Raw genomic sequence first — 16692 nt, forward strand, 5'->3', positions numbered from 1 at the left:
AAAGATGACGTGAACTGGTTAAGTGCTTCCAGAGCACCTATAGAAGTATACTTTATTTTAAATGATGCACAGCTTCTCCAGATCCCAAATACATAGAATATTTCTAAAGCAAACAAAGAAACATTGTATACATCTATCTACACGTACAGATTTTCAGGTATACCTTTGAGATATTCTCATAACAATAACAGAAGGATCAATACGAAACAATAACGCACTGTACTCAGCATTTTTAATCAGTTGCTATCTACATGCAATAAATAAGAGAGGAGGAAAGGAAAACTACACAAGACAGAATAACAAACTGACATGTAACAAATAAGGTATTGTGTACAGAGTATATACAAACGTCACCTAATTCGAGGGATAACACAGAAGAGATTGTATTTGTAACTTTTATTCCTAGTGAGATAGTTCTGGATAGCTGTTTTTATACAAGTGTGTCAGTGCAAATAAATAGATTGTCACTTGTGTTCAGTGTTCATTAAAGAGGCTTGGCAATTTAATCTCTGGACATTTTATTTATATACTGTGTGGGTGTGCTTAAGATGAGACCCCAGCAAATTGAATGGGGGACAGGAACCATACAGATTGTTAAAAGCCATATTAGATGCATGGGGGGGGGGGGGGGGGGAGGTAAATAGGGCAATTGACCATGGCCTCCATCCTCAATGTGTGTGTCATGTAAACATTGTGTATGTGTATACTGTGTGCATTGTATGTTATACACATGTGTGGGTAGGTGAGTATGTGTTTGTTTTTATTTTCATCATCAAAATGTCACCAGCTGTGTGCCCATATACTGCCATAATATGACCTGCTATGCGCCCGTATACTACTATAATATAACCTATGTGCCTGTATACTGCATATATTTGATCTGCTATGGGGCCGTATACTGCATTCATATTACTTGCGATGTGCCCATATACTGCATTGATATGAGCTGCTATGTGCCCAAATACTGCCGTCATATGACCTGCTGTGTTCCCTGTATACTGGCATAATATCACCTGCTGTGTTTCTAGCACACAAATCTATGTTGCTGCCAGGGCTGTGCAGTATACTTGCCTTTCCTACTCCACAGCATCTGCCAGTTTCTTGCCGCCATACCCCCCCCCCCCCGCCCCATCCGTCACTTGTCAAAATTTTGTGATAAGTTGTCAAAATTATGACAGTGGCGGACGAGCGGCCTGGAAAAACAGTATCTGCGGTGGAGCAGATGAGGTTAGTATACCACAGTGAAGATTTGTACCTAATGCCAGACAACCCCTTCAAAGCTGTATTGTTTGGTACCAATGCATACAAATATTTTTGGGGGTTTGAGGGGGCTTATGCTCCTGATCTTTTAAGACCCCAGCAATGCTCTTGTTAGACCACCTTCTGAGTTAACTATGAATATGGTGTGGTACAATATCTGAGCTCCACTTTTAAATTTTGCCCAGGGCCACACTTGGCCTAAAACCATCCCTGATTACAGAGCCTTATATACAGTTCGATTATCGCGGAGCCAGGGCTGCACAAACAATGGCTAGAGCTGTCAGCTGATTGCTGGCCCTATTGCCTATTGGACAGATAATTAGCCTGTGTTATTTAGGCTGCGTTCACACGTAACAGATCCACAGCAGATTTCTCGCTGTGAATTAGGATCTACTGCGGATCCCTGCTCTGTACACTCAATGGCAGAAAAACTCGCAGCGGGATGCACATCCTGCTCGGAGTATGTCTGCAGCCTGCCCCATTAACCCCCGGCCGCCGGAGCCTTTACTTCACCTGGTCCCTGCTCCGGCTTGCTTCGGGTCTCCCGACACATCCCACGCAGCCAATCAGTGCGCTGCCAAGCCGCAGCGCACTGATTGGCTGAGCGGGACTTGAAGACATCGGGAGCCCTGAAGCAAGCCGGAGCGGGGACCAGGTGAAGTATAGGTTCTGGCGGCTGGGGAGTTAATGGGGCGGGCTGCGGACATACTCCCAGCAGCGAGAAATCCGCTGCGGATCCGTTATGTGTGTACGCACCCTAAAGATATTTTGTTTTGGAGATTTTGACTTCTGGCGATCTCCACACATCACCTTAGGGATCAGGTGTATTATTAGGAACTACAAAGCAGATTGAGGTCCCATCTTACTGGCTTTTAGGCCTCATGCACACTTGCATTTGTTGCATTATTTTCAACAAAAAGATTCTAATTAGACTGGCCTAAAACTAAAGAGGATCTGTGGCTTCCCTGACATGTGGATTCCCAGACATAGAGTACAAGGCAGTATAGAGTTTGCTTATTCCTCCTGAAAATGAATAATTTAAATAATAAGGCATTTATACAAGTCTTTATACATTCTGAAAACATGCTCCAGCCATGCTATTTAAAAAGTTACTGAAACTGACAGGCTATATTCGCACACTTTTTAAAAAAGTGTTATATAACTGGAATTATTTTTTTTTTATAATAGTAAGATACTGATGGTTTTAACTACTTTTACGATCTTTGATCTGCTTTATATTATGACTGTATTGCTGCCTTATCTTTGAATTTGTTACTTTTCATCAAGTAATTTATCTTTTGGGAGGGACAAGCTGATCTGTTAGACATACAGCCTTAAAATATACATTTTACTGCAGGCAAAACAAAACCATGTATGAACAGGTGGAAAAAAATGCATAAAAAAAAAAGGTAAATAATGAGCATGTTTACTATTGTTATGCTCATACTCAATTACGGCCTGCTTTTTGGTATTATTTTACTGTGTGTGAACATAGCCTTAATTGTCACTATCATATTTATCACAATGTATAGGAGATTTTAAGCATTTAAGCATTTTTTAGTTTTTGCCCTATTCTCACTCATTCCCCCTCTCCATAGGTCATAATAGACTCAGCAGACCAGTCTTCACTTTGCTCATCTGTAGTGTAGATGATAATGAACAGATAATAAGTGTGTGTTTGGGGGGTGGGGGTGGAAAACAGCTTTTTGAGTACAGAAAGAGGATTTTTTTTCCTAATAAAACTTAATAACAGTTTCTTAACATTGCTTGTACTATTGATTTCTGCAAAAATATTTTAAATGACAGTTACATTTTAAGTAAAACTATTTGAGAGAAAAAGAGAGCACTGGGGCAGTGAGCGCTCAGTGTAGTTGTGCTACTGTTAGTACAGAGCTAGGCTATGTTCACACTACGTATATGTCCGGCTGCATATTTTCGCGCCCGGACATATACGTGTTAAACTCCGGCCAGGAATTTACGCAAGTTGCGGCCGGCTACGAACGGACCGCGAAATTACGCCCGCAGTCTACTTACACTTCTCGAGCGCCCTACGTAGCAATCTGACAGCGGTCTTTTACTTGGAAATCTTCGGCTAGCCCCGGACACCCCACAGAACCTTTTGGATCGGCACAAAAAGCTTGCAAAATGAAGAAATCACCACTACGTACGAAACCGCATGTTACGCTACGGGCGTAAGTTACGGCATTTTCGTCCTCAAACAATGGTCTGGTTCATTTTTTGTGGCGCCGCGTACGATCTGGGCGTAAGTTCGTACGTAGTGTGAACTGTGCAGCCGTACATCGTATGTTTTCTATTGTACGCAAACTACGTAAGTCTCCGGCCGCTTATTCACGGAACGCGCTACGTCCGGAGACTTACGTAGTTTGAACATAGCCTTACTGTGTATCGGCAGAGTACAGCAATTGCACTTGAGGAATGGGGGACATTTTGTAATAAACAAAAATGAGTGAGAGTTAGAGAACGTATGAGCTGCCAACAGTATGGGTAGTCTTAATACTAGATACTTTGAAATGACTAGCTCGACAAGAAGAATTGTCATCCATGTCCTGCTATGCAAACAGGATTGATAAAATTAAGCAAACTGAATTCTGTTTTCCAGTGATAAACTCAATGTTACTTAGAAGTGGCCATCAAAGATTTCCAATAAACGTCTGGTTGTACTGAGCTCATGTTTTAAAGACCAAATAGCCGGACAGAGAGGTTCCCAGCGTGTTCTTTTTTATTGACCCTTGAAGTAGTTCAAACCAAACCATATCATTCTTCTCAAGCTTCACAACTGCAAACTGATGCTTAAGGCTTTCTGTTGGGTCTGGGCTGCTGTTTTGAAGGACAATTTTGTGCTGAGCTCCCAAAATCAGATGTCCAAGTCCTTTACCAATACCAAAATCTATGCTGATAGAAAAGGCATACACTCCTGTGTATGGAGCTGTGAAAAGGCCATCTTCTTTAGAAAACGCATTTCCGTAATTCAGATCAATTTTGCTAAATCTAACCACGCTTACTGCTTCAGCACCAGCAGAGAAATGTGCACTGAATGCAACAAAAGGATCTGAAAAAAAGAAAACACATCATGTGATCAGTTAATATATAGACACCATTTAAATGAAAAGTCTGTGCAAAATGAAAAGTCCACTGCAGGCAGAGGGGTGCTGGAACATAAAAAAAGAATCTATACTTACCTGTCCCCGTACCCTCACAGTGCCACAGTCACAACCTAACTGACTGCTGCTGGGCACCAGTTTCTCCCATGTTCCGTTATCTTCACAACCTTTGAAAAAAAGGCCTTCTCAGCCATACAATTACTACAGCCGTGTCCCGTCACTGACTAGCTTAGCGGGAATTCCTGAGCCAGGTTCTGACGTTGTGGGAGATCCTGGAGGCCAGCGGGGGTCTGGGAACAGTGATGCAGCGCTGATGGGGAACGGGAAGATTTAGTATAGATTCTTTATTATGCCCCCCCCCCCCGCCTGACTATTTTTTAAGATAATATGTATGATATATAATTTCTTGGAAATTGTGTTTCTTCAAGTCATTTGAACTAACCATTATATTGGGTATTCCCTAGTTATGGTCTTTCTAGATGTTTTTACACTAAAATCCCTTTAACATGCACCAATTATCGTCAAGGAGCGTTTATAGAATGCTGCCTCAACCAATCGCCCTGTGTAAAATTTTCAACGGGAGCGGGAAAACGCCTTCTTTTTCTGTGCAGACGATAAAATTTATTGATATCGCCCGCACATCTCACTCTGTAAACTGGAGATGTGTGGCTGATAGAAATGCATGTAAATGATCATACTATGCAGCGATTGCTTGTGCAGTCTGGCCTTCTAAAGGCACTGCAAAGGAGCATAAATCTTTCTAATTGGCACTCGTTTGCATCTTTCCATGGCCTCATATCGGATCGTGTAAAAAAAAAACCTTACCTTGATATGAGCTCAACTTAAGAAAGACAGCTCTTGCTAACTGAATGAACAAGATGTTGATTGTATTTGATAGCTATGCATATATTACTGAGACTGCGGATGTATGTAGTTGATTCTTGAGGTAGTGCACATTTATCACTTTTAACCCCTTAAGGTCAAAGCCAATTTTCGTTTTTGCGCTTTTGCTTTTTCCATTTTATGTTTAAAAGTCCATAGCGCTTGCATTTTTTAACCTAGAGACTTATTTGAGAGCTTATTTTTGCGAAACAAATTGTACTTTGTAATGACAGGCATTATTTTTCCATAAAATATGCTGTGAAACCGGAAAAAAATCATTTGCGCTGTCAAATTGAAAAAAATACCTAATTTGTTTTGATTTCGGGGAGCTTTGCATTTACGCCGTTTGCCCTATGGTAAAACTGACTGGTTATGCATGTTCCTCAAGTTGTTATGATTACAATGATATATAACATGTATAACTTTTCTTGTATCTGATGGCTTTTAAAAAATTCAAACCATTGTTAACAAATATATGTTCCTTAAAATCGCTCCATTCCCAGGCTTATAGCGCTTTTATCCTTTGGTCTATGGGGCTGTGTGAGGTGTCATTTTTTGAACCATGATGTTTACTTTCTATCGGTACCTTGATTGCGCATATACGACTTTTTGATCGCTTTTCATTACATTTTTTCTGGATTTGATGCGACCAAAAATGCGCAATTTTGCACTTTGGAATTTTTTTGCGCTGACGCCGTTTACCGTTCGAGATCAGGAATGTGATTAATTAATAGTTCGGGTGATTACGTGCGCGGCGATACCAAATATGTTTATTTATTTGTTTATTTAATAATTATTATTTATAAAATGGGAAAAGGGGGGTGATTTGGACTTTTATTAGGGGAGGGGATTTTTTATTAATAAAAACACTTTTTTACTTTTTTTTTTTTTACATAAACTAGAAGTCCCCCTGGGGGACTTGTATATACAAAGCACTGATCTCTCATAGAGATCAATGCTGTGTATATACACAGCAAAGATCCATCAGATCGGTGATAGATTGCTATGGCCTGCTGCAGGCCATAGCAATCTATTGCCGAGCCGGGATCAGCGTCAGTGCGACGCTGAGGCCCGGGCCAGCCAGAAGAACGGATCTCCCCCCCACGTTCGCATCGCAGGGGGGAGATCCGTGCCACTAGACACCAGGGATGTTGTGCATAAAGCACTTCAATGCAGCTTTCAGGATTGACAGCTGCATTGAAGTGCTTAATTAGCCGGCGCGGCAACGGGACCCCGCTCTGAACACCCCCCGCGGCACCATGACGTACCAGGTACGTCATGGGTCGCTAAGGGGTTAAAGAGAAGATCGAGAACTTACTTAAATGGCATTTTATAATATAATAACATGTCTATACATAGTTTACTGCATGATGACATAAAGCAAGCCTTTGGCATATGGCTCCATACGCTACTAACTGCACCTATACTTCATTGTAAAAACCATGAGAAAATCAGGTTAAATACATGATTTTCCCTTTTTTGTTTCCTCTAGCAATCCAATAGCCACAAAACTGTTCAAAAATGTTCCAGATGGTGTTTTATGTGAAATGTTCTTTTATGTCCTATACTCAACTATACTCAACTCCTATACTATACTCTAATTGCTATTGATTTATGTTTATCGTTTAGACTCGTGTAAAATATGATACAATGGAGAAGATTTCCTATTACATATACCACATACGCCAACAAAGTCACCAAAGCAATCTGATAGAGGATCTAAACTTATAGTAGACAGCCTATAGAACTGTCATATTTTCAAACAGCATGAGCTAATGCGATAAATCAGGCACATTTTTACTGTCTTTAAGCTTACACTGTCTAGGAATTATTCTATATTAGTAAAGGTTCGTCAATGTGTTATTCTTAGTGGACAAGAGAATATTTCTTTTGGACCTATTAGTACCCCTGTGTCATATAACCCTCAGTTAGAAACATAGAAGATTGTCAGCATCTGGTCCATTTGGTTATTTCCCACAACAAACTAACTCTTTCCTCCTTATTTAGCCTTTCCCTGACATGTTTTATATATCAGAACTTCCACCATTTTGTAGCCGGTTCTATTTTATCTTTTTACCCATAGTCTTCCTTCGGCCATATAACTTCCTGCACACTTTTCACATCATCATATGATTGCATTTTCACATTATCTGCAGCATCCTGCCTTTGTTAGTTACTGGAGTTCCCATTTAGGACATCTAAAAATAGCATGTCATCTCTTGGCACTTATAATATTTTATTACACATTTTACCATTGTGCAAGTTTTTATTTTTATTTTTAAACAAACCAAATAAGCACACCAATACCTGCCCCAGAATGCTCTAAGCCTAGCTTAACCCCTTACCAACACACAGTTCAATGGCATGTCTTTTGAATTGAGTGAATTAAGACAGATGGGATTTAGTATGTATGGAAATTAGAGATAAGCGAACCTTGAGCATGCTCAGGTTCTTCTGAACCCAAATTCTCTGCATTTCATCACCGGTGGCTGAAGAAGTTGGATGCAGCCTTAAGGCTGCTTGGAAACATGTCCCATGTATTTTATATGTACGACCATTATCAAATCAGCTATTTGTATGGTGTGGCCAAACACAGCAGCTATTAAAAAGGGTTATCCCTGATGCCCGGGACAGTCAATTTAGATACAATGTCAGGAATGAACTGATGTATTTGGCAATGACAAACCTTTTATCGCCAAGACTGGACAAGAAGCCATGGTAACCATGGTGATGAAAGTTGCTGTGATTTTTATATTACCTCTTCCCTCCAGTGGCAAAATGGAAGGAAATGGCAGTCAAGGATTAGTTGGTGCCTGCTTAGGCTGATATAAGGCTAGCGATGGGCATACTGATGACATAATGCTTGTTCGTTGGCTGATCAGGTCTTTGGATCCATCAAAAAATCGGTCACTGACTAAACATCCCCCTGTGTAACAGGTAATGTGTACCCAAAAGCTGAACCCTTGGCCACACGATAACCAATCCATGTAATAGGCTAGAGGATCAGCACTTGTTTAGAGTGCGACTTCAGCTGTGTAATACAGTGCTAATTATCTAAGTTAGCTGGTGGCTGGGGGGCCCGGAATGTTGCTTTCAGGGTAGGTTTTTAAATAAAAATATTATCACTATGTTACTAGTTTCCTGTGGCTTTGTTGAAGATTTTAAAAAACTCTAAAAAATCTTCAGCATATCCATTACATGTGAACACATCCTAAAACAGTAAAAGTATAAAACACAAATTGGAAAGCTGGAGAACATACCTTGATGGGGTAAGGCTATTTCATCAGATTGCCAATGTTCTTCGCTATGTTTTTTACCTTCTTTTTTACTTTGCGATTCTCCTCCTTTTTGTCTTTTTTTCATTTTTTTATCAATGAATGCCTTGAGCTTTTCAATGTCAAGAGGCCCATTGAAGGAAATAAGAGCTTGATAGTTTCCAAATATCTTATGGAATAACTGTATGTGTTTACTATAAAGGTCTCTCACATTTTCAATATCCAGCTTCATGGAAGTAATTGAGGTGTTAAATGGTTTTAAAGCATCTACAATGGTCTGATTCCTTGAATGAGGTATATTAGAGAAGGAAGACTGCAGCTCATTCACTTTGACACGGAGATCCTGAAGATCCTTTTTCAAGATAACAATATCATTGTATTCAGCTTCATCAGCATCATTATCTGGAGACGCTTCATGGTTGGGTTCCAAGTGCTGTACACTGCCACCCTCGTAGGGGCCATCAAGTGTTTTTCCCTCACTATATTGCTCAACATTGAAAATGGCAGAAGATTCGGTGGAATTTTGGTTTCCAAATTTCATTTCTAAGGACTGCAAACGTTCATTAAAGGAAAATGCATTGGTCAGATGTTGGTCCAGCATGTGCACGGTACTGTTTAAAACTTCATGCATCTTTATGACTGTCATATACACAACTTGTGGATTACCCTGGGAGAGAAGTTCAAGAGCTTCTTCACCAAGTAGAGCTTCCAATACTCTTTCATGTCCTGTAGCATCTTCAAGAAGAGAGCTGAATGAATTGTCTAGATGCTTAATATGCGTGTGAATCTGACCATTGTCTATCTTAATAAATTTAACATCATCTGTAAGGTTTTTTAATTGGCTTTGCAGCTGGGAAGTGATAAGTGTTAACTTCCGTCCCTGTTCCTGTTGTGCCGCAAGAGACTGACGGTTAAACTGCAGGGCCTGTGCTAAGTCTTCTACAGAATGTTGCAGATATTGCTTAGAACTTCCTTCCTTCTGTTTGACATCTTCGATTCCGTATAAAACATCTCTAAATTGATTTGAGAAATTCCGTTGTATTTCCTCGAGAGCGATGATGTCTAAATTCATTTTGTGGCAGTCGCAGTTCTTGAATAACTCATCGCTGCCATTTTGTATACTCATAATCGTATAATTGAGTTCCATTATCTGCCTCTGGATTAGATCTTTAATTTCTTCCATGATGAGGCTTTTTTCCATAAACTGAATCTCCACTTTGTCAGACTTCTGTTTAAACTCAGTACGGAGTTCCTTCAACCATGACTCTAGAATATTAATATTTTCAAAAGCTGCCTCTGACTCGGTCAATAAATCTTTTATCTGATTCGCATGTTCTGTAAGGGTTTCATTATTTGGGGAGTGAAGTGATGTTATATTTTGAGTCAAATCTAAGAGATCATCATGAACTTGTTCCTGTCCTCTACGGAGTTCCTCAATGCTAACGTTCAGGTAGGAATACTGTGACTGGAAGAACTTGAGGTTGTGTTTTAACTTTACATCTGTATCAGCCTTTATCATGGTCAAATTCTGCTGGATCACATTTTGTTGGGTGTGCAGGTTGTTATCTATGTGTTGTTTTAGATGTTCAAACTTGTAAATATTTTCTTGAATTTTTGATTCAAATTTAGTCCCTAACTCATAAAGATCTTTCTTCGGTACAGAATTCTCCAGGAATATATCCAATGTTCTTCTGTTAACCTCAACACTTTCAGAAAGGTTCTTGACCATCTTATTGAGGTTTTGCAGACTTTTATTAAAACTAGTCCATATAGGACTAAAATGAGCTTTGAGGAAATTTTCCACATGCGGAAGGACCACTTCACGAACAACATAATCGTCTATTTCTGTAATATAAATATGCAGTGTTAAAAAAAACACACTTTAAGACTTTACCCATACAAATAAAAGTGACGCAGAACATAAAAGGAGTACCCCAGAGATTTTTTTTATGAACTGATGTCAGAAAGATATACAGATTTGAAAATTGTATCTATTTTTTTTTCTCCAATTAGCTTTTCTTGAAAGTATAAGCAAATGGTAAAAACGGTAAAAAACAATGAGAAATCAGAATATAAACAGGGACAGGCAGGTCCCAACTAGGGATGGTCCGAACCCTCCGAGGTTCGGGTTCGTATGAACCCGAACGCTCGGCATCAGATTCCCGCTGTCTGCCCGCTCCGTGCAGCGGGCGGATACAGCGGAAGGACTGCCTGGAAAACTGGGATACAGCCTATGGCTATGGCTGTATCTCAGTTTTCTAGGCGGTCCTCCCGCTGGATCCACCCGCTGCACGGAGCAGCCAGGCAGCGGGAATAATTATGGAGAGTTTGGGTTCATACGAACCCGACCCGAACCAGGTTCGGACCATCCCTAGTCCCAACATAAACTGTAACGAGTTTTGTGATACTTGTGCATTGTACATTTTATAACTTTTTGTGCAGAAGACTGCTTAAAATACATTGCCCCAAGATTGTATCAGTGACCACAAACTATGGAGTACTTTAACAAAAATAAGTAAGTTAGTTAACAAATAATCATTGACGGAACCTAGTCTTTAGGTGGATATGCAGTCAGTTATACCTAACTTGGCACCAGATGGCGTCTCAGTCTATGCCACAACATCATAAAAAGGAGGAGGACAAAGTGGGCCCCAAGTTGTCATGGGGGCAGCCAGAATAAGGTATTCAATGGCTCCCATAGAATCTCAAGTACTTATCAGCTGCTGTATGTCCTGCAAAAAAGTGGTGTTTTCTCTCCTGTCTGCTCTCTGCTGCCAGTTTCGTAGCACTGGTACCAGTTTCTATTCTTCATCATAGCATGTCTGGTCCCAGCGGCCAGAATTATGGCTAAAAACTATTTTTATCCTGCTGCTTCGGTGGGGTGTCATTGAGGCAGGGCAGGAGAGGCAGGGAGAGAGGAGCTGAAGGCCTAGGGCATGGATGTTCTAGGCCCCGCCTTACTGACAGCGTGGCTGCGCCACCGGCATAAATTTTGTTTTAGGTCAGAATATTAGCCCCAGGAGCCAGACAGGCCCTGGGAAGGGTTATGCCGTGATAAAGACTAAAAAAAGGTATTGGTAGTTTGGGAGGGGCTCTGCCGCCACTCCTATTACGCGCAGCGACAGTCAGCAGACTGCCGCTATCCACATTGTTTGCTTTCAACATGTTGAAAAAAATTGTTCATGTCGGCTGATTGTTGACTTTTACCACTAGCTATTACACCAATTGATTATTTGACCAAAAATACGGTGTGGGAACATAGCCTTAGGATAGGAAAAACATAGCTGAACAACCTAACATTCGCATCAAGATAGCAGCTATGGTTTTCCAATCCTGAATAACCCCTTTAAAGCTAAATTAACATGTTTCAAATTGCATTTTATCTGTAGAAAAACACAGGTAAAATCTGCAGCAAATTTTTTTAAAATCTCATCCACACACTGCAGACTTTTTCTATATGGAGGTCGACATATTGCACAGATTTCTGTTGTGGAATTTTCCCACAAAATTACCCCCTTTCAGTGTAGTATATGTGAGTAGGTGTAGTATATCTGGGGTGAATCTGCATACAACATGGACATTTTACTTGCAGAATCTGCTATTGAGTTGCGTCTATATCTGTGTCAGATTTGCAGTGGAAACATCTACCATGTGCGGACTTCGACGACATTCACATATCGGTATCGATATCTGCAGCCACTAACTTGCACCTGTAGCCATCTGCATTAGTGCAGACTCTTTCAGTTACAATAGGGGATCCATGCTGCAATTGTTGTCAATCCTGGCCTCAACACGGACAGGTGTGTGTATGGGGCAATAGAAATAAAGGAGTGGGTCAGAATAAGTAGATGTGTTAAAGGGGCCTTACCCCTAAATTTATTTTCTAGAACTTAGTGATTGATAACTTATTCCTCACCAATAAGCCATTCAGCAGAGATACAGGGCCCAGATACTCACAGATAATGGAGCCAAAAGCCTTGGCTATGTATATTGTATAGTGGTTGTGCTGAGTTACTGAAGCCCAGCTCCACTGATGTCCCTCAAACCACCTTTTAATCTTAGCACCTAATATTGTGTAAGCTGTCCTTCTTAGTTGCCCTTTACTTACTGTGTTGGGTTTAAACACAATAATAGGAACAGTGTCAGCAGACTGTTCACCTGAAATACTTATTGCCCTCCTTACCAGCAAAATGTCTGCTCACAATTCTGATAGCATACCTGTTTGATTATGATGGTTTCCTAGATCAATGGTTGCATTATTGCCCAATGCATTCTGAAGATCTTGAAGATGACCAGAAGCCTGATGAATATCATTTTGTATATCTTCCAGTATGTTTTCTTGGCTTTCAACGGCTTTAATCATATCAATTACTTCTGTAGAATACCAGAAAAAGATTTGAAATTAAAGAATTTGTCAGGGCAAAATTAACTTGTCCAAGAGATCGCGGGTGGTCTGACCTCCGTACTCCTGCCGATTGGGAGTATGGGGCTCCAGGCTTCTTTGTTATGAATACAGCCAGGGGTACAGCATGTTATCCATGGCTCTATTCATTCCTATGGAGCTTTCTACCGGCCCCATAGGAATCTATGCTTTTAGTTTTTTTCCTTTTTGTCCCAATTTCCCTATTATCCTCATATTACAGTTCCTTATTACCTATGTAATATGTGAAAACTATAGAAGAAATAGACTTACCTGCACGTAGAGAAGATTCTTGAGTTTTCTCAGAACTGAATACATGGTCCAGTGGAATTTGAATAGCATTAGGATCTGTATATATAAAGTGTGTCATTTTTAAATTGTGGTTAGTTATTATTTTTTTTTTATGTTTTCAAGGACCAGACAGGCCATAGCAGATGGGAAGATAAAACAAATGTTAGGGTAGGGTATTTAATGGAGGGGGATGCATGCTGCATCTCAGCATGGCCTCTAAGACACTTGAGCTTAGAAGAAAAACATGATTTTATAATGTTGCAAACAGTCATCGGCTCAAAGACAGGTATGATTTTTTTTCTCTCTCTCCATCAGCTATCTGACCATGTCTGCACCTTTAAGCATTGTCTTGAGCTCAGAGAATCTCTTTAAAAGAGAATTTTAACAAAGCAAATATGCATACCGCTTCCCAAGCCGGCGCTGTGCCACATCACACAGCTCCCGGACCCCACCAGCTGTCATCTTCTCCCGGGTTCAAGGTACACCATGACCCGGGTTCAATGTCACGGACGGGTTTGATTTAGCCAGCTCAGTGACTGCAGCAGAGCATTGCGAGCATCCCTCAGCCAGGTCGTGACGTAGCCGGAGGGGTTCAGGAGCAGGACATATCTCTGCGTGGGCACAGGGACAGGTGACTATCATTTCTTTTTTATTTCCCCCCCCATCCCTTGCCCGTGATGATTTTTTTACCGCCACCCCCTGCCAGACTTCTCCTTTAATTGTAGAACGATGTTCTTACCAGCATATTCACAAGCAGAGCCAGTGTATCCAGGACAACATTTCCATTCTAAGCTAGTTACAAACTTCCTTTTAAGTTCATAAATTGGTTTGTGTGCTAGCCGATACCTGAACGAAAGGAGAGCAGAATACAATAATTATTGTCTAAAATATTTAGTTTTAATAAAAATTTTGGATTGCTACAAATCTTTACCAATACAAGAGGTCAAAATAATAATAAAAATAGTAATGGCATATCATCTGCACGCTGGACTTCACACTTTGATCACTAAAGATTCACGTTTTATCATGAATTGTGGCAGGTTTTATAAATACTTAAAGAAAGAACGTTCCTGCATCCAGTGCTATGCAACGGATGCTGTTGAACGTGGTGTGAACATAGGTTTTGGCTGCAGAGTCCTTACAGTTAAACATTAAAGCAGTAGTCCCGTCTCAAGTAATAAAGTTAAACTTGGAGGGTTCTTCAAGATAAACATCTTTACTTACATTATTTATTTAACAAACTTGGCTCTTTCTGCTAATATGCTGCTAATATTTCCCTTTCCCATGTTGATAGCTCTTGGTCTAGGTTACTGACCAACACATTGCTTTAAGCCCAATGACAGAAACTATGTATCTAAAGTGTTCGTATTTAAATTCTAATCCTAATCCTAATCATCTGTAATGGCACATTGGTTTGTGTCTCCTTTTTTTCTTAACCTCTGTAACCCCATATAGTATTAGCCCCCTCTTTACCCCCTTTAGTTTAAGCCTTCCTCTGTATCCCTATATTGTACAGTAGTAAGCAACCCTCTATGCCCCCAAATGAAAAAAACAAAAACAAAATAAAAAACAGTCCAACACTGCTGACAGGTGCGGGTGTAATAGCTCTGAGAGTGCTGTTTTTGTAGGCTTACTAGAGGCTAGGCATTGCCTCTGTATCTGGGAGGTTCCCCTTGGGACTCAAAAGACAGTAGATACTTAGCTGCCAAGTTCATTTTTACCATGGAAATTAGTGAATCAGAACTTGACAGCTGCATTAGGTTATCTAAAAAAACATGGATTTAGGATAAATCTGGGATAAAGCACTGCTAACTTTTGCATACTTACATAGTCTTCTGACAATCAGGTGTTCCATGGGGACATGGCTGCTGAGACCTTATCACATACTTCTCAGTTTTGCAAACTTCCACATAGGTCACGATTTGGTTGTGCACAAAAGAACACCATTTTCTAAAGAGAAAGAAAGACATCAGGAGATATGAATTGCTTAGCATTAGCCTTATGCCATCCTGGTCATGTATGTTCTGGATAAAAATAATTTCCTTTTTATTTTAAGGCTATGTTCACACGCTTTGCAAAGAATGGTCGTTCCGACGTGAACGGCAGTTGTTTGACGCTATATACGGCTGGAATTTGTACAGGGTGTAAACATAGCCTAAAGGGTTTCTTAGGCAATAACCCCATGCATTTCTAAAAAGACCATTCGTAGCAAGGGGACAGGAGCAGAAGCCTTTGGTACAAATCTGCTGTATAAACCAATGCATAGTAAGAGGAAGTACTATCTAAAGTATCTATGTACTAAATTGTATTTTCTTGTTAAGCATAGATCTTGGTGGGACTACTTTGTGCAGTCAGTGTCTAAATGTTCATGTACCTACATTCTGACCATTCCTTGCACCACTTTTGCATTATAGCCTATAAAGTTAGTCTTTAGGCTGCTCTTTTTTTTACCGCTGCAATTCCTGATTTTTGCTGTTAGGGACTGAAATCTAGCACTGTTATCTTTTAGCCTAGAATATAGAGTTTATTTTGAACTTTTGAATTTCCGTTAATTTTTTGAAACTTATAAAATGAAATATATAATGACTTCTTAGCAACTTTGATATAAAATTCATTTAATAAATCCCTGTACCTCCCCAACCACCCACTCACAGTCACTAAGGAATTGCAGATGCCTTGTCAAGGAACAATCTAAGGAAATGGGGACTTTTTGAGGTCATAGTATGTTTATAATTACATTCATGTCTTCACAGTTCCCAGCAGCTTACCAGTAACTGTGCGCACAAAAAAAAATTACTTAAACTAGGTGGTGTGCCAATTCCCACACAAAAAGCTCACGTCACACCCCACATGTCTGCGCAGATTTATTTTCTTTAGGAGAAAGTGTAATCTTTGGTTTTCATGGTACATTCTAAAATGGAAATCTGTCCACATCCTGTGCACACTAAAAATTTAGGTTAAAAAAAAAAAAACAACTTTGTCCCCAATAAGGACCTGACTTATTTTATGAATACTGCAACATAACTAAAACAGTTTTTCACAATTGTTTTTTTTCCAGAAATAGCATTACATGTACCTGTATCTGGTATTGCAGCATAGCCCCATGCCCTTAAAACGTCTGTGGAAATGAATTTCTACTTGATCTTGACTTATGGGGTAATATGGGATACCCTAATATTTTTTTGTGCGTGTCAAGTATGGCAGATCTCCATCAATCTATATGATCTTTGAAGAGATCATCATAGCTGCCTCCTGTATGGCCTGTAGACTATTGTCATTTAATCTTTTGTCTCATCTGATAGTACTCTCAGTTTTATTAAAGTAAACCTGTGACTTGAAAAAGCAGTACCTGGAAAATGCTCTCAATGTTTCATTGTCTCAATGTGCCCTGAACTGCCTGGGCCACGCCTCTTTGACACTTCACTGCAATCTAATTTTTTTT

At 40.1% G+C, this 16692-nt stretch overlaps 1 protein-coding gene across 1 annotated transcript in view; it reads right to left on the reverse strand.

Annotated features, from left to right (window-relative positions):
- Positions 1-3648: 3648 nt before the first annotated feature.
- The window catches only part of MMRN2 (multimerin 2), a 29103-nt gene continuing 16059 nt past the window's right edge, over positions 3649-16692 (reverse strand). The window contains exons 2-7 of the mRNA XM_069979189.1: positions 15078-15200; positions 13990-14096; positions 13233-13307; positions 12758-12913; positions 8525-10384; positions 3649-4330 (exon numbers count right to left, since the gene is read on the reverse strand). Of these exons, the coding sequence (XP_069835290.1) occupies positions 3948-4330; positions 8525-10384; positions 12758-12913; positions 13233-13307; positions 13990-14096; positions 15078-15200 (2704 nt within the window). The 3' untranslated portion in view covers positions 3649-3947. The remainder of the gene's footprint in view (positions 4331-8524; positions 10385-12757; positions 12914-13232; positions 13308-13989; positions 14097-15077; positions 15201-16692) is intronic.

This window comes from Dendropsophus ebraccatus, chromosome 8 (genome assembly GCF_027789765.1).
Source record: "Dendropsophus ebraccatus isolate aDenEbr1 chromosome 8, aDenEbr1.pat, whole genome shotgun sequence".
Classification (NCBI taxonomy): Eukaryota; Metazoa; Chordata; class Amphibia; order Anura; family Hylidae; genus Dendropsophus; species Dendropsophus ebraccatus.